Raw genomic sequence first — 25725 nt, forward strand, 5'->3', positions numbered from 1 at the left:
TTTTTTCAGTCAGTGCAGCAGTTATTTACCAAATGACAAAATAGTAAACGTGCATTTAATTATAATGTTTCATGCTTACAATAAATGCATACCTAAAATCTCATGTAAAAAACAAACAATGTTCATTCACATGACTTCAACCAAACTGTATAAATAAATTCTGCCAGCAGTTGTCACTATTGACAACACTAACCTACTGCAGAAAACAAGGGGTGGATAATATTGCACTGGTATCGATCCCAAGGATTTATTTATTGCATGACTTTGTAAACATATATTATCAACATTGATAGTGGTAGTAGCAAAACACACACACACACACAAAACATATACCTTATCCTGCATCTTGTAAACGTACACGTGCAACATTTGAACAAAAAAACAAATCCCCCCTCAAATGAATGGCAACCATCAACTCACACAAGTAAAAGAACATACTACACTACATTTCCCACAATGCAGCACGGACGGGTGCTCGGCTGACAGGACACATAACACAGGGTACTGCACATTTTCACCTTTTAATTCAATATTTTGGACATCTTCCACTTGATATTGTACAAGTATTGGTATTGCATCGCTATTATACCCAGGTGTGAATGACAAGCTATCATTCCGGGGCGGGCAATAATCCTGCTGAAAAGTATCGTCGTGAACGCGACTGTTGTGGAGGCCTCAACAACGTGGACTACTCGAAGGTAAAACACACAATTAACACAACTAACTACAACCAGCATGGCTAAAAAACCTCAGAATAGCTTAAATCTACGTTTCGCGCACAGACTGATATTAGCATGACAGCCCGGAAACTTACTGGTAGGCTTAGAGCTTTCAAAATAAAAGTTCTACTTTTGACAAACATCTGAAGAACGTAAACACACTGCTTTAAATCACACCATATTTTTACAGAAATCGAATGAAGTATAATTAAGACAAATCTGAATAACAGTCCACGTTTTGAGAATGTACTGTTCTGAGTCTTCTGGTAGGCGGAAACTGGCGGTATTAAGCTTAGCAAATGTGCCAGCTTTATTTCTACACAACCTCAGAATATATAGAGCAGGCTGATTTTAAGGGGCTGTTTGCAACTTGCTCAACGTTACACTTTTCAAACCATAAATAACAACAACACTAATGGCTAGCTTGTGTTACCATTATTTGTTTAGCTGAACATATTTTTTAAACAATTACCAATCATTAAAAAAAAAACAGCGTAGTACATACAGTGCATAAGTGGGACAAAAAAAACTAAAATAATATATATATATATATATATATATATATATATATATATATAAAACACCTCTTATTAAATAAAGATGTATAAATGTCATGACTTAAGTATTTATTCTATTTTAATCATTGCACACTTTAATTATTGATTTAATGATATTTAATAATGTATTTAATGAATTTGATTAATGACACATTAAAGTAATTATTTATAAATGTCTTGATTTATTTATTTTGTCCCATATGGCCCTCGTCAGCACTTCATTAATTATTTATTTTCAGACACACTCAGCCTTCAAAGTCAGTTGGCAGATTTGTTACGTGATTGTTACCTGATTACCTAACATGACTGGCTACCCGTCACTTTTGCTTGCAATGATTGAACTACATTTGTGTTTGTCCTGCCAACTGATTTTGACAGCTGAGTTTGACAAATAAAATTAATTATTAGAAGCACTGACACACATTTATTCATGGATTTAAATACATTTAGTAAAATAAAGCCATAAACCATACACTATTGTAATTAAATATATATATTTATTTAAATACAATAGTGTATGGTTTATGCTTTTACATTTAATGCACTAATTTAATACATAATAATAATAATAATAATAATAATAATAATAATGTAATGCATTCATTTATTTAATTACAGTAGTGTATAATTTATGGATTTAGTTTATTTCGAACATGCGTAGAGTTACAATATTTAACATCCCATTTTTACAGTTTCTCATTACAACATGTCCGGAAAGGAGTTGGAGGAAGCAGAACTTTTTTAATCTTACCCCTTTTCAATTTCATAGCAATTTCTATCACATTTGGATAACTAAAGTAAAAATATGTGATAGTCAAGTGAAGTGGTGTCCAATGTTCGGCCTGTGGGCCATTTTCAAACTTAAAAAAAATTATATTAGCATATTCCATAAGTAAAATGGATACATTATCAGCCATTTAGAGTCCAGAAAAGGGTTTAGCGGTTTTACGTACTTTTGTGTTTACCTTCATATTTCATCATAAAATGTCTCTTGCCTTAGTTGGTTGGCTTCAAATGTAGTTATGTTTTTTTTTCCGTTTCAAAAATCTAAAATCAGGAGGACATAGATTAAAACAAGACACATACACATTTAGACACACTGAGTCTAAATGTAAAACATTCCACCAAACTTAAATTGTCATGGCTATCACTATAGTAACAGTCTAATCATGAAAAATGTATTGGGGGTTTTTTTGTGGAATTTTTTGTTGGTCATTTCAGATGGACTTGAAAGTGTTTGAAGAAGTCTTCAAGCAAATCAACTTTCATGACTCCAATTTCCACATTGCTGTGATTGCAATCATTTTCAACCCCCTTTTTTGGAACGTGGTAAGTGTCACTGTTTAGATTTGTACTTTGAGTCACACCTCATCATGTCTTGTCAAGTGTGGACCATAATACCAATGAATCATTTAGAAATAGACACATTTGTGCAAATCTTGAAGGTCCACACTTTTTTCTATGCTCTTCCTAATTTCTAATGTGTCTGGCATTGACAACGTTATTATGCATAATGAACATCAGCAAATTACTTGAGTTAATCAGCAAATATAAAATTTTAACTATATACAACATATATTGGCCAATTGTATAAATGCTTCAAAAGGCAGGTTTTTAAACAAAAGTTTTGTACACACTAAATAAAAATGAAGGAAAATATATAGAAATAAATACTTCATTTTATTTGTTTAATGTATCATTTATTTACACTCTGAAACTACTTCAGGGTGCAAAACTAATCAACCAATCACACGTGCCAACAAAAATGTTGGAAAAAGTACAGCCTTTTTATGTGAATAACTCTTTTACTACAAACCACGGGTAGCCAAAGAAAATACCCACATTAAAACACAGAATAAAGTAACATCACACCTGATTCCTCATGTGCAAAGGTGAAAAAACTAACACATTATTTACTCACATTACACTAGTTGTAATTACAAGTACTGTACAATTTTGCAATTAAAAATATAAATAAAAAGCACAAAAATCCACATACCAACAGCAGTGAATGATCGGTAGGACCTAAAATACAATATCTATCACTCTTTCCACCTCTGCTCATATGCATGCAAGCATATTTCATTGCTACCCATACGTGCATTTATTTGTGGTGGCACGTAGCCGTCTTAACACAGCTAAGACGCACCTGTTCTGCCAGACAATAAGAAGACGTGTCAGCAAGGATCAGTGTTGCCAACCTAGTGGCTTTGCTGCTTTATTTCATACTAACCCTTTTAAAGCGTGCAAAACACCTCCTAAAGTTTAATAAAGCGGAAATGTTGACACTAATCACAAATAATAACACAACTATTTGTCTTTAAAAATATGTTTACATTTTTTTTAGCCTTTTAAAATATTTACATTACAGGGATCACCCCTCAATGTGACTGATGGTGGCGTACTTCCACGGCAAAATCATAGCTGCCACATAAATAAGTGTTTTTAAGTAAAATGATGTAGCCTCCAGAAGAAGTTAAAAGTCAGATGTTATTTTTAGCTTTTATTGCCAATCTTATGATAACAACAGGCCCAATTCTAGCAGGTATTACCTTCCGTGCAAACACCTTCGTCTCCGTGCTTCCCCAGACACTCAACAACAGTTACTCATTCTCTGATAATCCGCTTTTAGGCACGGTTGGTGTGTTTGTGGTCATGGGAAAAATGTACATCAAATCAAATATAACACATTACTATCAGCATGTTGTTACAGTATGAATGCAGATATACTGTATAGCAGGGTTGTCCAAACTTTTTGACTTGGAGACCGCATTGGGCTAATATGAATTTGGTCAAAGGCCGAAAGCCAACTGCATGTAAAGTCATTTTATATATTTATATATATATATATATATCTATATATATATATATATATATATATATATATATATATATAGAGATATATATATATATATATATATATATATATATATATATATATATATATATATAGAGAGATATATATATATATATATACTGTATATGTGTGAGTGTGTGCGTGTGCACATGTGTGTGTCTGTGTGTGTGTGTGTGTGTGTGTGTGTCTGTGTGTGTGTGTGTGTGCGTGCTTACGTGTGTGTGTGCATATTAAAATTAATATAATGGATATGCATTCTAAATATTGAATAAACGTAAATAAAAGTCTGCTTACAGCGGAGCCAATGGGAGCTCCACTATTCCGCCCATAAAATCCGATAAATAACCATTCAAAAAGCGACAATAATACTCAATTTACATTTCGTGACTTGAATAGTAACCAAGTATTAGTGATGTTATTATAAGCGCTAACGCATATGAAATATTTATAGCGGCACCGTTATCACAGGCTTGTGTGCCTATGTTTACATCATTAAGTGGTCTGCTGCTTCCTCACTTCCTTGCTCCCTGTAAATTTATTCTCGATCATAAATCATGCCTCTCACCTGAAAAGCAGATGGCTGGGAATATAATCCGACAAGTTGGGACACTTTGACAGCCATTTCAGGACCCGGAACTGGCGAGAACGACGCGAGAAGCGCTTGTTCCCCCCAGACCCAGGCCACCCCAACCCTGTTTCTTCGCGAGGTTGATACATTTTTCAGCTAAATGGGAATATATGAACATCCCAGCAGTCGGCATCCCAATGACACCAGACATTGTACAGTAAGTGATTTTTTATTATGTTTGTTGGCTCTCATAAAGTCTGCAGTGAGTAATAATCAGTGATGAAGAGGAAAAAAAAAGCAAATGTTGTGATGCGTTTTTTAAATTAATGCGCCTTGTATGCTTAAAATGATCAAAATACGTAAATATTAAAAGTTATTATAAATGTGCCTGTTACTACATCACATATATATTTACATCATGTATATAAAACCTTATTGGAGGTGTTTGGATGTGTTTTTAGGGGCTCTATAGGCAGAATTGGACGGCTCTCATAGACTCCATTGTGAGCTGACTTTTAATCGAATTGATTTAACATTTAGAATGCATTAAAAAAAAACATCTGTCGTCATGTCTTTCATAATGATTGTGAACGATAGACAAAATTCCCCAAAAAGTGCAGTTCCCCTTTAAGAATATGTTAAAGTTTGACTCCTACCTTATTTACTTCTGTGACTACGTCCCTAAAGTTATAACATATAACTTTTAACTATTTAACTATTAAGCAGCTAAAATGCACCAAACATGGATAAGTGTAGAGAGTGTTTTGCATTTTCCCATCTTGTATTGTAATAGATTTAAATGGGTGTCATTTTGATTTGTTTTATGGTGCGTGGACGTTATGTCAGATAGTGCCTCCCCAGGTTATATCATCTTTGAGATTGTGTTTACTTAATTGCAAAATAAACACATCGGCTATCACACTGCACTGTCAATATATTTATTATTCTGCTTTTGCTACTCGTTTCCAGCGTGTGTAGAAAAATAAGCTCCAGTTTTTGTTGAGAATTGATGTTCCTTCTTTTGAATTATTTTCCTTCCTTAGTTTTAATTTTTTACACTTTCTTCATTTAGGTTTGTAAAATTGAAAATATAAATTAAACATAACAAAAGTATAATGTCCATTATATATTTTACATAAATACAATAGAAGGTTTAGTGTTAATACAGTCACACAATAAACTACAAAAAAGTTAAAGTACCAATGATTGTGTCACACACACTAGGTGTGGCAAAATTATTCACTGCATTTGACCCATCACCCTTGATCACCCCCTGGGAGGTGAGGGGAGCAGTGAGCAGCAACGGTGGCTGCACCCGGCAATCATTTTTGGTGATTTAACCTGCAATTCCAACCCTTGATGCTGAGTGCCAAGCAAATGTTTACACATGGAGAAATTACACAAAATTCACACACCAAACATTGCACACCCTGTATGTGACTTATGCCAATTAGCGTTGTCGTCCTCTACTGGTCAAATTTGCGCTACATGTATTAAACGAGGTTTGATCGGCAAAGTTACTCTCAGACAAAAAACAATACGACCACAAATACAAAATACATCACAAAGACGGCAATTTCAATACAAAACAAACTAAATATCTTTATGCACAATATCTACTTACAAATGTTTAACCAAGTTTTGTGAAGAAGCTTACACGCTGGGATTTCTACCATTGTTGCTGCTTGTCTTGATCAATGTGCCCGTTGCCGCCAGAAAACAATGACTCGAGCACTTGTTTGGGGTAGAACATTCATACTGTGTTGTCCAGTCGTTGTTAAAAGTCACATTTTTACAATTAATTTAGATCTTTTTCCAAGGTTGAAGGAGTAGTCTTTTTCTACCCACCCCACTGCTGCTTCATTGTGACACATTCCTCGCTGCTGACCCCTGCAGTGTGGCGGGAGTACTGCATTCATGATCAACCCTAGTTTGAATGGTTTAATAAAGCCTATTTGGGTGAAGTTCGGCGGGCCAAATGAAAAGCTTTGGTGGGCCAGATGTGGCCCGTGGGCCGGCAGTTATTAGCCTATTATTTGCACACTATTGACTGTGATGCCCCAAAAATTTGGCCGCCGAAAAAAAACTTTGACCACTGCAAACAGCACTGCCGAAACCGGATTTTGTGATGACGTTAACAAGACGCACATGATTGTCTGGAGCGCAGTCATCATGTCTGTGATGTGGACGTAACTTCAATATATCCCAGATATACCCGCTGTCAGCGATCTACAAAATGTGCAAATATTAAGAGGACAGTGGCGGTTTTTAAAGGGAGAAAGTCCAACTGGAGTAGCAGTGCAAAGCAAGTGTGAAGTCATGCTCGCTGTAGCTCGCTTTTTCTTGAGGACATTGAGGGACAGAAGTAGAGTCTCTAAACACAAGTACAGTCTATAATAACACCAGAAAAGGAGTCCAGATTTGTTGCTAGTCGTTTTCGATAAAGAAAAAGTAACTAAAAGTCTCTGGACACTTGACAATTCTCAACAAATTACATTCATTGTACAATAAGCAGCAATGATTGAAAATATAGCCAAACGATAAAATATAAAAATATATGTTACTACTAATTAATGATGACACAGATTTGTTTTAAAATTCATATATACATTTTTTGAGCCTTTTTAAAGAATATCTTACCATCGTAGCAAATTATGGAAATTATACGATGACGTCATGGTGACCAGGCTCCTAACCACGCCCCCACCCCCAAAGTATCTTGTCATTCGAGGGGAAACTCTGCATTACATACATTTACATACATACATCACCACAAATAAAATGCACATTGCAACACTCATCATTTTCATCCCAGATGCATTTGCATTTATAAATTTTCTCATTACTGTTATTAATTATATGTGCTTTAATCACTCCAGTCTTGTATTTAATGTAGAAGTTAAATTGAGAAATACACACAATTGCAAATTCCCACCAAGGTAAACGTAACCTTAAATCCAAACCCTTCAGTTTAGCTCTGTAATAATCTGGCTTGCTAGTTAACATGCTCAAGATAACTTTTAAATGTGATTCTCCCCATCAGCAGCTGCTTTCCTCTCCAAATAACCTTTTATTGGTGACTCATGCCACAGTCACACCTGCACATGTAGCGCCCTCTTTGTAAATGTGAAGACAATTATTTTCCCTTTGGTAATTGACGCTGAGGATCATGGTGGACCTGCACCATTCCTAATTGTCACTTTATATGCATAGCAATAGACCATTAGCTGCATGTCTTTTTGCAAAATGCACAAATTCATTGACAAATGATGTCTGGATAGATTATTTTTAGCTTTTGCCATTTTGATACGTGCGGAAAGACAAAAATACAATACAAATTGTTCCTGCATACGCTACTATACCTATCTATGTGATGTCTAAGCTTTTTGATATTGTTTTTTAACCAAAGACAAATACCCAATACATGCTTTGGGAATATATTTTTCAGTTAAAATGCATTTTATGTCATACTGTGTATTCAAATTAGGGGGAATTGTGGGGTTAAGAGTGGAACAAGACAACGAGAGACAACACAAACTCAAGAACAGCAGAGCAACATCAGCAGAAACAGTCTTGACAAATATGATACCAGGATTCATGAAACCGTATTAATATCGTACTGGAAACAATCATTATTACACTATAATATATAAATATAGCATTAATAGCAATTATCATATTAACAAAGAGTAATGATATTCACCTCTATTATTACCACTAAACAATTTGAATGTAGCAATAAATACATTAGATAAATAAGTAGATTATAGGAAGAAGGATAACAAAATAAGTTAATGTTACCTTATACAGTATTGTATGGATATTTCTAAAAATGTACAGTACTTTACACAAATTGTGTTGTTTTAAAAAATATTGATAAAACAACAAGATGACTACATATAACTAGAAGGTTACTAAGGTCATGTCCACTTAACTCGGCATGTAACAATATGAACATTTCATATTTTCATGTGACCCCAATTATCGCAGTTATTCATGTAATCACTGTATTGTTAACCGTGCTCAAAAAGTACTTACAGTATATACACACACTGAAATCTTTAAATCCGGTTTTAATTGAAAATGAATAAATAAATACACACAATACTGTATACTATCCTTAGCTGAAGACACATTTACATGTTATTGTACATACTGTACCTACCACAAAAATACATAGTACATGTATCCGGTACAGTCTTTATATCCACCACATTTGATTTAAAGTGACTTCTGGGGTGTTACTTTCACAACTTTCGAGGAATCCTATAAAATAAAAATATGTTATTATAAATTAGCAATTTAAAGTAATAATTAGCATGATGATTTAGGGCCGGAGTTTGTCAATGTCAATTTTTGGTGTAAAGTTGGGCCCACAACTTGTACCAAGAATTTTTTTTTGATAATTTGCCACCTTCACTCAATGCCTACCAGAGTCTCTTTTCAGTACTTGATACGATTTATTCTTGTCACCCTTCTTCTCCATCACACCTCCTACCTTCCATTTATTAGTTCACCTAGTTTCTCATCTTCCTCTGTTCCACATGTTCCGTTAACCTTTCAGCTCCCTGTTCCTTTTGGCTCGTTGGTAGGAGTGAGGTTGAACACTTCATTGGTGTTGTGTCTAATTTTTAATATTGGTGAACAAATTTAAAAGAACACACATGTTCTAAATAATTGCTTCCTTAGGTCAAACCAGGACATGGTAAAGAGAAACACAGATTTAACTATTTTCTTTTTTTTAACATTATCATACTTAATATTCAAATTACGATTTAAAATTGATTAATCGTGCAGCCCTCGGTCTAACAATGTCTTTAAAATATGGAACATTCCATATTTAGACGTGACATATGGCCCTAAGGCATATGGCAACAATATGTTCTTTGTCACTTACTGACAAGTTTTGTGCTATCCAATTGTGCTTTATATTGTGTTCCATATGATAAATACCTTCTTTTTTTTAAAAATATGTTTTTGTTTGTTGTTTTTTGCTTGAATGATAACTCATATTTTCATAAGAATTGGTTGATATACAAGACTAGTTCTATCTTTTGGTTGCCCCTCCCCCCCAAAAAACCCCAAAACAAATCCCAATATTTAATAAAGGAATATTTTCATCTTTTTTGTAGAGATAATTAAAACTGCAGCACAATAAATACATTTCACTTTTGTTCCAAATTCAAGGATTAATTTATCTGCATATTTCATCTTACATTGTAAGATGAAATATGCAGATCAATTACATGTACATCAGTGCAGATAATGACAACTAGCTTCATGCCAAACATACATTGTGGGGAGAAGAGGATACTTAGGTCCAAGTACCAGCCCTTGCACATATGATAAAATATTTCAATCAAATCTAGACTTGTGTAGATCAGATAAGATAGGAAAGATGCGTTAGATGTCAAGCTGACATTAGATGCAAGGAGTGGTCATTCTGTTCTGTTTTACTTCCTCCAGACGGGCATCTCAACCAGCATCCCTTTGAAGTGACATTAGATAACAAGATGTGGGAGCCAACTATTTATTAATGATTGGAAAGCATCAGTGCCGTTTTCAAATATTGTTGCTTTAGAGAGAGTTGATAACCACACTTGAACACATTTGGGCTCCCTGGGCAAAAACTAAGAAGAGCCGAACGAGGTGGTGATTACAAACAAGTGCAACAGCAGCAGCCTGTAAAAAGTGCAAGTGATGAATCAGCAGGTTTGATGATTGGTTTCAGTGATGTAATACTCATTTTTACGGTTCCTTTTATGTCCAGTCTTGGGGTGGTGGGTTTCAGAATAGGCTTTAAGTAATACATTTATATCCGCTGTGTCATTTTCTTTAGGGAATGAATTGAGTCATATGGTGTTAAACATGCTCAATATGATATACATTGAGAGACTTTTTATATTTGCTGCTTTATAAGTGAATGGACTCAAACATCACAACAAAGGGAAAATCCATCCATCCATCCATCAATCCATTTTATATCAATCAATCAATGTTTATTTATATAGCCCTAAATCACAGGTGTCTCAAAGGGCTGCACAAGCCACGACGACATCCTCGGTTCAGAGCCCACAAAAGGACAAGGAAAAACTCACAACCTAGTGGGATGTCAATGTGAATGACTATGATATACCGCTTGTCCCTCTCTGGGTTGCGGGGTGGCTGGAGCCTATGCAAGCTCTACTCAGGCAGAAGGCAATATTTTTTATATTGTAGTATGTTTTGTACTATTCTCTTCTCTAATAGACTACTCACTGACTGGGCAGGTCAACCACTTAAACAGAGTTGGGTAGAGTACCCAAATATTGTACTCAAGTAAGAGTACCGTTACTTTAGAATAATATGTTAAAAAAAAAGTAAAAGTAAAACAAAATCATACAAATAAGTAATTGAGTAAGAGAAGGTAAGTATTCTGTGAAGAAACTACTGAAGTATTGAGTAACTTGTGAGTAACTTTTGATTTTTTTTAGTAGTTATTTCATAATGGGTCTTGGACTACAATTGTAGTTGATCATACAATTTGTTGCAAAATGTTTTCTCTTGTTAGAAGTTGAATTCTTGTAGGCTGAAATGTGAACATTTCTACTGACACACAGCACATGGTATACTGTACATGTTATTTTTACTAGTTTGAAAGTAGTCATTGAAGATTTGTGCTGCTTTGTTTGGCGTCGTGTCACTTTTTACAGTAAGTACGTTTCTATGCACTAAATTAGTCTGATTTGTCAAATAATTAAGTTTCTTCTATTTTCAAAGTGACATGTGGAGTTGTAGTTTTCATGATCTTATCTCTAATGTGACTGATGGCCATACGCAGTGTGCCTCACGTAAACTAGGGGGCAATTGTGGTCATTTCAGCTTGTTTAGCTATGTGGAAATGTTAATACAGTAGAACAGTGGTCCCCAACCACCGGGCCGTGGATCGATTGGGACCGGGCAGCACAAGAAATTCAAAAAAATAAAATAAAATTTATTTTTTATTAAATCAACATAAAAAACACAAGATACACTTACAATTAGTGCACCAACCCAAAAAATCTCCCTCCCCCATTTACACTCATTCACACTCATTCGCACAAAAGGGTTGTTTCTTTCTGTTATTAATATTTCTGGTTCCTACATTATATATCAATATAGATCAATACAGTCTGCAGGGATACAGTCCGTAAGCACGCATGATTGTATTTTTTCATGACAAAAAAAAATAAAATAAAAAAAACCCATAGCCCCCCGGTCCGTGGGACAAATTTTCAAGCGTTGACCGGTCCGCAGTTACAAAAAGGTTGGGGACCACTGCAGTAGAAGACGAAAATGCTACATGCGTTAGTAACTTTCAAGCTCCGGATCTAACAGATAACTACAACTTTCCACTGCTATTTGGTGTTGTTGGCAATGTTCGTATGTGTTTAAATGACACTTGTGGTTATTAGGATCATTTGAAAAATACAACAAGATTGCTATTTTAGTCACTGTTGTAGGAGGTTTCGACTTACCAGTTGTCTCAAACAGCCGGGATATGCTGGTGTCATGTCACATAATTAAATTGTCTTCTTTTGGGAACATTCTGATAATTGTTAAACTAGTAGGTTTCTATTTTATCATACTGCCGGCCAGTGTTAATTTTGACAGCAGTTTTTTAATTTAGTTTTAGTTATAGTCTTTTGACGAAAATGTGTTTTAGTTTTAGTCATATTTTAGTCACGTAAATTCATTTAGTTTTAGTCGACTAAAATTCCTCAACATTTTAGTCGACTAAAATTCCTCAAGTATTCGTAAAGTTCCTTTTGTCGACTAAAATTATTGTACCTTTTACAACGCATCTTTGAAGTTGTCTTGAAAGCACTTTTTAATAATTATTTATTATTGCAGAGCATCTCAAGGGGTTAGTGCGTGTGCCCGGGTTCGGGGTCTTTCTGTGTGGAGTTTGCATGTTCTTCCCGTGACTGTGTGGGTTCCCTCCGGGTACTCCGGCTTCCTCCAAAGACATGCAGCTAGAAATAGGTTGATTGGCAACACTAAACGGTCCCTATTGTGTGAATGTGAGTGTGAATGTTGTTGGTCTATCTGTGTTGGCCCTGCAATGAGGTGGCGACTTGTCCAGGGTGTAAGCGATATATAATATATTATTATATATACTGTAAATATTTCGATGGTGGTCCGTGCGGTTAAACTAGACATGTTAGCAGGGTAATGCCAACAATCTGTCCCGACTCCCGACAAAAATATTGCTGCGTAACTTTACAAATACATTTGGCTAATCGACATCAGTAAAATGTGTCATAATTACTTAGTAAACCATCTCGTAAGAAGCATAAACAAGAGAAACCTACATTGTAGGACTCGTTGATTGCCATTTGAAGTTCCTTGGAGTAGGATTCGGATTCGGCTGTGTATCTGGCAACCTCAGTCAGGGAGAGTGGGAGGGGACTACAGCATTTTGACTGTGACTGCAGTACCATTTCTGGCCACATTACTACATATGGCACCTTTTAAACATTTTTTTCAAATGTTGAATAATAAATGACTAAAATGGTCACATGAAGAAACTAGTTGTATTCTAGATTGGCAGGCAAGGACTACAGAAGTAATGGTTAAATAAGCATTATTGCTTCTTTTCTACGGTCTCTACTGTATGAGTCATTTGGAAATATTAGTTTAGGCCTACTTACTGTTGCGCAGATGTCCTGATGATTAGCCTGCAGAATACGCTTAAAGGTGGTTTTATTTTTACTGTAGAAAATCAAGCCACAGGGTTTACAACGCACCTTGTTGTTTAGTTGCAAAAGTAAAATGTCTTCATATGTCTTCTCTTTCTTCCAGGCGTAGAAGACATATTGAAATGATGTGTGCAACAATACAGTAGGGATGTAACGATATAAGAATTTCATATCGTGGTTATTGTGACCAAAATTATGACGGTTGTCATTATTATTGCAGTATTGTGGAAAGTTTTTTAAAACATAACTAAAATAAATAGACACAATGTTAAAAATACCACTAGTATGCATGTCTTGAGTTTCTAATGCCTTTGGAGTGTTTTTTATTCCTGTGTTGTATCTGTTTTGATAGCTAGACCCTTATTGATGTATTGTAAATAATGGTTTATATTGTAGCACTTTAATATTTATTTAAATGAAAAGGGCGTGATAAATAAAGTCTGTTAAAATTATAAATTACTTTTGGCGTGGGTTGTCCTACTCTGTTCAGCGGTACCTGAACGCACCATAAAACAACTGTTATTTCCTCTTAGGAAAGATCGATCATCATAACTCTGTGCGAAGAGAGCACGGCTTGTAGGTTCAATGTGCACAACTGAATACCTTGGTTTGTCAGACAGTAATGTGTTTACACACATTTGGATTGAGGTATGTTGTTTTTAACGGGGAAATACGTATGTCTCTTGTTTTCATGTTAGCATTTAAGCTAGCGAGCTGGCACAAGTCAATCCGCCGTGAGTTTATCAAATTGCAGTTATCAATCTCAGTTTCTTCGGTCATTTTAATTCATAAGGTTAATTTTAACCATCGGGAGTTTTGCCGCCGTCATTATCATTATCGTTTATCGTTTCCCGGTGAAAAATCCAAACCTTGTGTAGTTGTAGTTCTGATTGGATCCCCGGCGTGAGGCTTCGTTAGATTGGTGAACTGGAGTCAAACGTCACTAAAGCTTACGCTGGATTGGCGAAACAGTCATGTGACAGTGCTTGCCGAAAGAAAGCTTGCTGACAAAATGAATTTGTCTTTGCAAGTCTTAATCAATAGATTGTAAAATAATTATGATACTAAATAAATGTAACGATCGCAATGAAAATCAATGTAACGGAGTAAAAGTAGCGTTTCTTGTTCACAAAAATACTCAAGTAGCTTGTTACTGCTTATCACTGCTATTATGATAGACGGTGAGTTAGTACTTGTTGTATTCAGATGACGTGTTAGTGTTACTGCTGCTGGGATGAGATAAGAGCGATTAAAAAACGCGACTTTCCTTCAAAGTTATTGCATGCTGTATGTTCAAATGTTTAAGCATATTGCTGGTATGGCCTGCTATTGATGAAATTGCAGCCTTGCAAATATTACAAGTAGCGCTTTCCTTGTAAAATGTAGCCAGCCTATATAGTGTTTGTTTTGTCCGTCCGCCGCCATTTTGCGATCTGACATCACTATGCACGTTGCGTAATGGCGTCATCTCCACCCACAATAATTGTTAAGGGAATCCTTTGCAAAAATAGCCAGCGATTCCAGAGGCAGTCCTGTCTAGTTTTACGCCCAGGGCGAACCATCCCTTAAAGCACCCACCCTCCAAAAAAAATACTTACCCCCAAACCACGCCACAAACACAACAATACATTATTATTTTATATTTGAGCTATTAACAAGAACAGAGAAAAAACAAACAAAATATGAAATACAGTATATATATAAATATATGAATTTAGTGTTTGTGTTTTTCAACCCATGTTTTTCACCCTGTCTACAACTCGCATTAACATTAACAACAGGTGTGAAGTGCAATATAAAACTTGACTTATTTAGCTTTCTTTCATGCAAAATCAAGTACATCATCATGCGAAATCTGTTGTGCAACTGTATGATTGATGCTGATAATGACAAGTCCAGAGAGACGCTCCTGTGACATCGCGGACCTCAAGTAGGTTTTAATAAGATTCAGCTAGAAAAAAAACTCCTCTCTGCTTCAGCTACTGTCAGTGGAAGGGTCAAATTAATTCTGAGTGCAATCCGTAGATTGGGATATATTTCTCATGGATGAAAGTCAGCAGCTCAAACAGAATCATGGACTTGATTGGAAGTCAGGGAAGTTCTTCAGCTCCTGCACAAGCTCTTTACCATCTATGTCTAAGTGTCCCTTAAAATGCAGTGTAGTTTGCAGGGTCTCGCATTGTTTTTGCAACTCTCTTTGTCTGGGAGGTTTCTGAAATTAGATAGCACTCCAAACTTCACTCTCAAATTCTGCAGTGTGAAAAATCTTTCCTGAAGAGCTGAAGCTGCAGCATCAACAACAGCATTGACTTCCAGCTTCTTCAAAGCATCACTTAAATGGTCATCAAATGCCTCATAGGAGAAGTGACACTTTGTGGCCCTCAGTCCTTCATTTTTTCACACGTATTCTTGGCTGATATTTGTGCTGTCACAAAGCCTGTTGCTGTGAATATCTTTCCCAATCCTATTGAGAAGACTGACTTCTACGTCAACTTGCATGTTGGGAGACTGCATTAACTTGCTCACATGATGTGTCTGGCTCAAGATGTCGTACCACACCACTGCACAGATGCTGAAAACGTAGGATCCCACCTCCTCCGACAAGGCCTGGGCCTCAACCTTAATGATGGGGTCTTTAGTGTGATCTCTCACCTCAATCAGTGCCTCTCCCACAGCAGCTGCCTGATATCTCATAGACTCAACACTCTTCACTTTGTTTCCACATTTTCTTAGTCCACATCTTTAAAGTGATGCCCACATGTTTTTTCAGTATGGCCCATCTCTGAGGGAGGCTGAAATCAGGGTGAAAAGCTAGTGTAAGGTGTTACAATAATTCATGGAAGCCTTAGAACACGGGTCTCAAACTCAATTTACCTGGGGGCCACTGGATGCAGAAACTGGGTGAGGCTGGGCCGCAAGAAAAGATTTCTTAAAAAAAATCCAACATGCACTTTTTAATGAATTCACCTTCTTTGAATGGCTTTCCCGCCCTAGCAACCAGCTCACTCACCATGTAGCTAGCTTTGACTGCTACATCGCTCTTTTCGCTTGCTTTCTTGACGAAATCTTGTTGCCTCAGTAGACTGGTTTTAAAATTTGCAACCCGGTTCACTCTCTCATCTCCCTGGTATTTTGCATACTCTTTGCATGTCTAGTTGTATGATGACGTTTCAAATTGTATTCCTTGTGCGCAACTTTCTCTGTATCAACTGCAGAAAAGAGCTATAAGGACTATTCATAAAGTAGATTACTTAGAACACACTAACATATTATTTATTCTTTCGGGTTTATTGAAATTACAGGAGCTAGTAAAGTTACAGACATTATGTGTCATGTTTAAGGCTAAAAGTAAAACATTACCAGCAAATTTACAAAAAATGTTTGTCATCACTTCTGAGAATACAGAACATAGAAGAAAAGGTAATTTCCAACATCAGTATTCAAGGACAACTTTAAAAAAAATGTGCATATCAGTGGTGGGGGTTAAACTATGGAATTATCTTTACAATGAGATAAAAGATTGTAAAAATATATTCCAATTGAAAAAATATATAAAGACATAACAATAAGATCCTATGGATAGCCATAAGTGTTTACATTTTGCTTTATATTTATTATTTTACTTATTTTTTGCCTGGTTTTGTATTTGTTTTGTATCATCCCGTGAGGTGTATATTACTTCTTTATTTTTTTTTGTTCGGTTTGTACTTCATGAAGTTTTGCACTTCTTGTGTTTTTTTGTGTTTTTTTGTTTGTTTTCGTTATATTTGGATGTAATTGTTGGTTTATATCAGTGGTCCCCAACCTTTTTGTAGCTGCAGACCGGTAAACGCTTGAAAATTTGTCCCACGGACCGGGAGGGGGGGAGGGGGGTGTATTTTTTATTTTTATTTTATTTTTTATTTTTTTATAAAGAAATACAATCATGTGTGCTTACGGACTGTATCCCTGCAGACTGTATTGATCTATATTGATATATAATGTATATATTGTGTTTTTTTATGTTGATTTGATAAAAAAATATATATTATTTTTTTATTATTTTTTTATTTTTTTAAATTTCTTGTGCGGCCCGGTACCAATCGTATATAAACCAGTGGTTGGGGACCACTGGTTTATATGATATCATTAAGTAAGACTACGTATTATGTTGAAGGGGGCAGAAAAATATAAGATTTTTCTTCATCCTGCTCCTTCTCAGGCATTGGTGTGTAAATGTATAATTGAGGTATAATTGTCTATCGATCAAAGATGCACATCAATGAAGGAGATAAATAAAAATGAAATGAGTTGCATACTTGCCAACCTTGAGACCTCCGAATTCGGGAGATGGGGGTGGGGGGGTTGAGGTGTGTGTGGGGGGGCTGAGGTGGGCGGAGTTGGGGGTAGCGGGGGTGTTTTTGTAGCCAGGAAGAGTTAGGGCTGCAAAGGATTCTGGGTATTTGTTCTGTTTTGTTTATGTTGTGTTTAGGTGCGGATGTTCTCCCGAAATGTGTTTGTCATTCTTGTTTGGTGTGGGTTCACAGTGTGGCGCATATTTGTAACAGTGTTAAAAAATAAATAAAATAAAATATGACCACCCTCAGTGTGACATGTATGGCTGTTCCTCAAGTATGTCTTGCAATAACTTGCGTGTACCTGCAGAAGCCTCACCCATGTGTTTGGGCCGGAATGCTGTTATTATGGAGAAAAAGATGATGCGGTGACAGTTTCTAGAGGACACTAAAGGCAGTGCCATCACGGCACACCCTCAACATTGTCGAGAGCCTTATACCACACTGTGATTGGTAGATTCCTTCAGCTCCGCACACAACGCTGTCAAGCGCCATTCATTTAAAACTTGCGGCCCGCACTAACATTAAACTCTCATATTAAGGTGGGGGCCGCAAAATAACGTCTCGTGGGCTGCAATTGGCCCGCGGGCCGCGTGTTTGAGACCCCAGCCTTAGAAGTATCGGCCACAACCAAATTCAGGGTATTAGCCCAAAAAAGAGCTCTTGTATTAATTTGTAGAAGATTGGCTTCATCACCCTTGTTTTTCCCCTTCATGTTTGCCCCACTGTCGTAAGCCTGTCCTCTGCAGTCAACAAAAGGAACTTTCAGTTCTTCTAGTCCCTTTAGCATCAGAGATACCAAATGCAGACCTGTTGATTCCTCTGCCTCCAAAAACCCCATGAAATGTTCCTTTATGCAGAGCCCATCCTCTGTTAGTGACACCTACAGTCTGTGGCTAATGGCATCGCAGCATATTAGCAAGAGGCTAAATAAAAGTATTTACATTTTATTAATGAAATGTAATTGATTTAGAAGCAGTTTGTGATATGTGGCCTCACTGGCCTGGGATCAGTTAAGTATATCCCCCCCCCCCCCCCCCCCCCCCCTTGCCTCTTCTGACAGACACAACCTGTATCACTCTCAGCAGCAAGTTGAAATGTCAGTAGCCGTTTGTATACAGAGCACCAAGCAGCCGGTCTAAGGTCAAGCCACTGTGAGCCTGGAGCTCTAGTGATGTCATCTGGGATGTGGGAAGACTGATGTGTTGAGGGATGGCGGTATTACAATACTGACTAGGCTATAGCCCTATAGCCTCTAGCGTGTTACACGGGTAATAATAAAGACCGAAATTGGGCCACAAACAAAATCTTATTTAGGGCCACAAAAAGACTCTGGCTGGTGCTTAGATCTGGGTTAACATCGTGTTTGTAGTGCATAGTGTTTCTTTCTTGTTGTGTTGCACACCTGCAATCAGATGGCCTTACATGCCTCTTCTATTTATTTTTGTATCCTTTTTTTTTTCCAGCGCAAGCAAAATGTCCTCCAAGTAAATGTCTGCCTTAGTTGAACACATAAATGGGCCCATGTGTATGCATCCCATCTTTCCCATATATGGAGATGAGGCCAATGGAGTGAACAGCATATTAAACATCACCTGATCGTCTACATGTATATTGATGTCCATGGTCATCGAGGCTGCAAAGCACTGTGACCTAAATCCATGGGAACATATGTATCAGTTCATTCTCTCCACATCTGCTGTTGTCAATCAAAAGTATCTTCTATTTTACAACTTTTGTTGTTTGGGGTACAGGATCATAAAGCCGACAAAAGCTTTAACTTGGGTTTAAGTTTTCAATAGTCGTACGTTTTGTAGGTTATTATTGGGACTGTATAGTTATTTAACATATGCACCTGTATTTATACCTGATAAATGCATTCAACATTCTTAATGGTTCTAGCTTTAATAAATGAATGTACAAAAACACCAATAATAGTTATATGGATAATTACCAAAGCATAACAGCAAAATTTGAATAATAAGTTTTCTATTATACATTCTTGTTATTCCCCAATCCAAAACACATAACAGAGGCACAGACACTTTATTAGGTATACCTCCACAACCTAAAAAAACAAAATAAATGTAAATTATGACGTTATTTTTAAAACACATGTAAACAACTTAATTAGATTGGTTTTGACTGTTTAAAACACAAATAAAAAAAATATCCCTTTTGCATGTTCAGTGGTACTTTGGTTAAATAATGTCGTAGTTAGTTATTTTCAGTTATTTAAAGACACATTTTTGCCAAAATATTGCCATGGTAATTTTTTTTTTTGTTAGGTTCAAATAACATGCGTAATAAAGTGTATAAAGTATTTTATATTTTTGTGTTGACATCATCACTTGTTTATTCAACCATCTTGAATCATACGCCCAGCATCAAATCTCGAAATACACACCTGTCCCGTAAGACACATTGACTTAGCAAAGGAGTCCCCTTCTTGTTTTGTATCAATCCCCTATGCTTGAACAAAGAAAGCTACTCTCTGCTGACTGTTTGTGCATTTTTTATGAAGTGGACTGCTTAATAAAAAGCCATGTGTTAGGTTCTGTTAGTGTTAAAACCCCAAGATGCAGAGATGGTAGGCGTAGCACAGGTAAATATTAATTTAATGTCAAAAACAAAGTAGCTAAAGTGCAGCTTGGAAGTGCACAGGGAAAATCCAATTACAACAAGAAACAATGACCAAGCTCTGTATGCAGGCAAGGCTGGTTTATAAAGAAGCCTGATTGGCAACATGGAACAGGTGTGCTCAGATTGCCAATCAGGGACAGGTGTGGGAGACAGCGCTGGGGCCAAAGTAGTGAGGCAAACAGGAAGAAGCACTGAAAATAAGAGAAAAAACAAAAATAGATTCCAGACATATAACTAAGATTCAAAACCAAGGGAGGGTGGCGTGGCAGAGGGTAGCTACATTGCCCCCCTACCAGTCCAGGCTTTAAATCCCCGCAGCCAGTGAGGAAGAATCAGGTGGCGGCAGCGAGTGGAAATCTACTGGAGCGTACAATATGGCAGACAAGCACGGGGTGTGTGCATCTGCCCCAAGCGTGGAAGGGTAGGCGCGTGGTGGCATCTTCTGCATGCGTCGACGGCAGGCACACGTGTGTGGTTCTGCTGCAGGCGTGGAGGACAGGAACGCGGTGCGCACGTCTGCTGCATGCTTGAAAGGGACGCGAGGTGTCTACGCTGTTCCGCTGAGGTGAGCGCCTCTGTTGCAGATGTGGAAATTCAGCGTGGAGTACGTACTTCGGGAGAAGCGGCGATGACGTCACGAGAGGATTCACCACTGGCAAAGAGGTAATTGGTGTCTGGCGAAGACCCACCATAGGCGATGACGTCCCAGGAGGGAAAGCAGGCGACGACCCCACCAGGAGAGAGACAGGCAGCGGCCCACTGGAGCAGGAAGGAATAGTGGTGGTAGCGTTTGAGGAGTCCTCACCAGAAGATGACGAAATGGTGGTGGCAGCGTCTGAGGTGGCCTCACTGGAGGAGGTGAGAGCTGTGCTTCCCTTGTCGCACAGCTGATCATAGCCTACCCCCTCACGGGAAAAACTCCAGACGTTCCAAGAACAGCTAAAAGAGCGGGCAGAGAACTATGGGGTCTCACGTCCCGCCAACGCTGCCCGCCCGCCTGGAACTGACGACAGGGGCCGATGGGAGTGAGCTGAAGAACCAATCCGTGCAGCAATCAAGCCACAGAACTTCTCATCGGCGGCTTTCTCCTGAGCAGCTATTTGTTGCCTCCAGACAGCACACCCAATTTCTGCAAGGTTCGTACTTGGCTCGATCATTCTGCTAGGTTATGTTGGTCTTGAATCCCAAGATGCAGTATTGGCAGGCATAGCGCAAAAAAACATGACTCTAATGTCAAAAACAAAGTAGCTAAAGTGCAGTTTGGAAGTGCACAGGTAACATGGGGCGGTATAGCTCGGTTGGTAGAGTGGCTGTGCCAGGAACTTGAGGGTTCCAGGTTTGATCTCCGCTTCCGCCATCCTAGTCACTGCCTAGGCACTTTACCCACCTGCTCCCAGTGCCACCCACACTGGTTTAAATGTAACTTAGATATTGGGTTCCACTATGTAAAAGCGCTTTGAGTCACTAGAGAAAAGCGCTATATAAATACAATTCACTTCACTTCACATGCAATTACAACAAGAAACAATGTTTGAGCCCTGTGTGCAGGGCAGGCTAGTTTCTTGTTGTGGCTTTTTACAATTTTACAACTAAGACAGTTTACATATTGTAGAGATAAAAGTAAAAAAAGTAACAACAATATGTAGTTCAGGGGTCTCAAACTCAATTTGCCTGGGGGCCACTGGGTGCAGAGTCTGGGTGAGGCTGGGCCGCAAGAAAAGATTTCCTAAAAAAAAAAAAAATTATATGTCTTTATTTTAATTTTCAACACAAAATAAAATCAAAATATAAATGAACAAAATGAGAATTAAGTAAATAAATCAGTCATAAGTAATAACAAGAGAGGAGAAGTCTTGCAAAACTCCTAGCCATTATGGACAACACCTCCCACCCACTACACTCTGACCTTGCGGGGAGAATGAGCACGTTCGGTGGAAGGCTCAGACTCCCAAAATGCAACACGGAACGACACAGGAGGTCCTTCATACCGACAGCCATCAGACTGTATAATGCATATGTTCTTTGACTGCACTTAAATGTAGAGTATATGTAGAATATATTTATATTATTTATATATTATATATATATATATATATATATATATATATATATATATATATATATATATATATATATATATATATATATATATATATAATATATATATAATATATATATAATATATTATATATATTATATTATTATATATATTATATTATTTATTATTATTATTGTCTATTGTGAGCGAACTGTGGTGCTGAATTTCCCCCAGGGATCAATAAAGTACTTTCTATTCTATTCTATTCTATTCTATTCTATTCTAACAATAATAATTCGATTTCTCCAGTCAGCAACAATGTATACACATACACATAATGTGCAACCCGGTTCACTCTTTCATCTCCCTGGTATTTTGCATAGTCCTCAGCATGTCTAGTGGTATAATGACGTTTTAAATTGTATTTCTTGTGCACCGCAACTTTCTCTGTGCAAATAAGACATGTGGGGGGCTCGCTGTGGAGTTTACAGTTACGGTAGCACAATTAGCCCCGATCACGACTAGCGTGTTACACGTCCGATTCGCCCAGCGACTCTCTGTTGGAGTATCAGCGCTGGGGTCCAGTGCACCACACTTTTGTATTGTCGCTCGGTTTTTCGGAAGCTACCGGACTCCTCGTCTCCCCTGCCCGGACCGGCGGGAGCGACAAAGACACACACAGTGACAGAGAGCGAGAGACAGAGAGAGAGAGCGAGAGAGAGAGAGCGCGAGAGAGCGAGCGAGTGAGTGAGTGAGTGAGGGAGGGAGAGAGGTAGAGCGCATGCAGGTCTCTGGAAAAGCAGCAAAACGTCTCTCTGCTTGCATCACGCAAGTGATGTCAATGTTCGGCCCTCGAGAGCCATATACCACACCATGATTGGTAGATTCCTTGTAGCCCGGAAGAGTTAGGGCTACAAGGAATTCTGGGTATTTGTTCTGTTGTGTTTATGTTGTGTTACTGTGCGGATGGTCTCCCAAAATGTGTTTGTCATTCTTGTTTGGTGTGGGTTCACAGTGTGGCGCATATTTGTAACATTGATAAAGTTTTTTTTATACGGCCACCCTCAGTGTGACATGTATGGCTGGTGACTAAGTATGCATTGCAGTCTGTTAAAGCCGCATACAACATGTGACTGTGCAGGCACATTGTTTGTATGGAGGAAATGTGGACGCTAAACCTCGAGCCCTCAATATTGTTTTCCTCAGTATTGTTGATGTGTGAAAGTCGGGAGGGTTGGCAAGAAGGCTTCAGCTCCGCACACAGCGCTGTCAAGCGCCATTCATATAAAACTCGCGGGCCGCACTAACATTAAACGTTCATATTAAGGTGCGGGCCGCACAATAACGTCTCGCGGGCCGCAATTGGCCCGCGGGCCGCATGTTTGAGACCCCTGATGTAGTTTGACCTGCAGAAATCTAACTAACCTAACCTAACCTATTGTCAGTTGTAGCAGTGTAACCTCAGATGACTGCTAAATGGACGATTTGTGTCACTGATATCACTGTATGTATGTATTAATGACATCAGTGAAGAACTTGGGCCACTGTTCTCTGGGCTTGTGTTTTTATTCAGTTTCCCCCTATTCACCCTGACCAAAGGGTTGATATGACCTGGGATGTACCGACATAACTTCAGCTTGTGTGCATGTTAGACATACTTCATGCATGGGAATGTCTTACGCTTTATGGTCATGGACAATGCTTTTAATGATTTTTTTGTCTGATGTCGGTTTTATTCCTTTGGGCCACACAATTTGTTTCGGCCTGTTCACTTTGGAGAAATGTTGGTCAGTATACTGTACACTTGCATTAATTTATGTGGTTACAGCTTGAACAGTGCCTTTCCTTGCAACCAAATTCATCGTTTTCACAGCTGACTTTTTTTAGGGGTGGCCCATGTGTCTGGGTTAAGCTGATATAATATTTCTGTTAATCTAAGATGTGTTCTTTTTACTTTTGGAAACATCTGTCAGCAAATTCCTGATATATCTTTGAATAATACATGCATCTCAGTAAGATAATTCAAGTACATGCAATGTAGGTGGGCTTTCAAAAGTCGGGGAGCCGGTAATGGCGGAGGCCAGGCTTTGGGAAACCGGGCTACCAGTATTGGCGCTTGGGCGAGCAGTAGAAAGTTTGGGCTGCTAGCCTCTCTGCGAGGATGAGCTTGGGTAAACTTCAGCTGTTTTTGTAGCTACTTGGGTGAGCTTAGACAAGCTGGGGTCACTCGCGCCGTTGCGTTAGTGAGCATAGTCGAGCCACGACTGCACTGGCTGGCTGCATGGGCTAAACAAAATGATGCTAAGTTTGCTATGGAATTTCCAAACATAACTTCGGGTGAAGAGGATGGCGGGTGCACTTGACCATGGCACTGCAGAAGAGGTCGAGGTGGCTGCACGTCTGAACAGCATGTCAAAACCGCTGGGGTCAGCTTTAGCCTGTGTCGAGGACGTGCAGGATACGTGGCACAAGGTCACATCGGGAACAGTTTGCCATTCGGCCCCCCACATCATTTCTTTCAATTCTTCCGACGTGTGTCGCAGGCTCTCGGCCTATATGGCCTTTAAATAGCGCATGTTCCACACAGCTATCTCTGCCTCACAATGTGTCATTGCGGGGTCCCTATGTAGTCGGGTCATTCTGTTACGTTCTTCTCTTCATGTCAGTGGCGTGACCCCAAGATGCAATGACATAGTGGCAGCTGATGTGAATAAAGTATTTAATAACAAAAATAAGTGCTCCAAAGCTGTGGCACAATATGCAAAAACCTACAGAGGTGCTGGATAATGTACACCGGAATGCACAGGCAAAAAATACAAAAATAAAAAATTGAGCGAGAATTAGAAGCATAAGCGAAGCATGTTGCTTTGTTGTTAGCTTCTTCTCGATATATTTGACAGTCAAACAGTACCAACCTGAGCAGTCACTAACTAGTGCAAAGTCAACGAGGATTTTAATAAAATTATAACGATTTATATCGCAAAATGACGTTTACTCGATTTATGTGATGGGATATGAGGCAAGTTCATTATAATCAAGTTGTCCAAGATTCAAAGGGGAAATGCACTTTTTTGGGAATTTTGTTGAAAGACATGAAAATAGATGTTGTTTTCTTTTCTTTGCAATCTAAATATTAAATAAATGCGATCAAAAGTCCGCTTAAAATGGAGCCTATGGGAGCCGCCCTATTCCGACTATAAAGCCTTTAAAAAACATCCAAAGACATCCATTGTGGTTTTATATACATGCTGTAAGTATATATTTAATGTAGTAACAGGCACATTTATAA

At 38.0% G+C, this 25725-nt stretch overlaps 1 protein-coding gene across 2 annotated transcripts in view; it reads left to right on the forward strand.

Moving 5' to 3' along the window:
- The first annotated feature begins 377 nt into the window (after positions 1–377).
- pemt (phosphatidylethanolamine N-methyltransferase) overlaps positions 378–25725 on the forward strand; it is a 92431-nt gene continuing 67083 nt past the window's right edge. The window contains exons 1-4 of one of the 2 annotated variants that reach the window (XM_062056238.1): positions 378–501; positions 594–698; positions 2498–2605; positions 4752–4918. In XM_062056238.1, coding sequence (XP_061912222.1) covers positions 600–698; positions 2498–2605; positions 4752–4918 — 374 coding nt within the window. In that variant the 5' untranslated portion in view covers positions 378–501; positions 594–599. The remainder of the gene's footprint in view (positions 502–593; positions 699–2497; positions 2606–4751; positions 4919–25725) is intronic. The other variant, XM_062056239.1, reaches the window with a different exon arrangement.

Source organism: Entelurus aequoreus, linkage group LG08 (assembly GCF_033978785.1).
Source record: "Entelurus aequoreus isolate RoL-2023_Sb linkage group LG08, RoL_Eaeq_v1.1, whole genome shotgun sequence".
NCBI lineage: Eukaryota > Metazoa > Chordata > Actinopteri > Syngnathiformes > Syngnathidae > Entelurus > Entelurus aequoreus.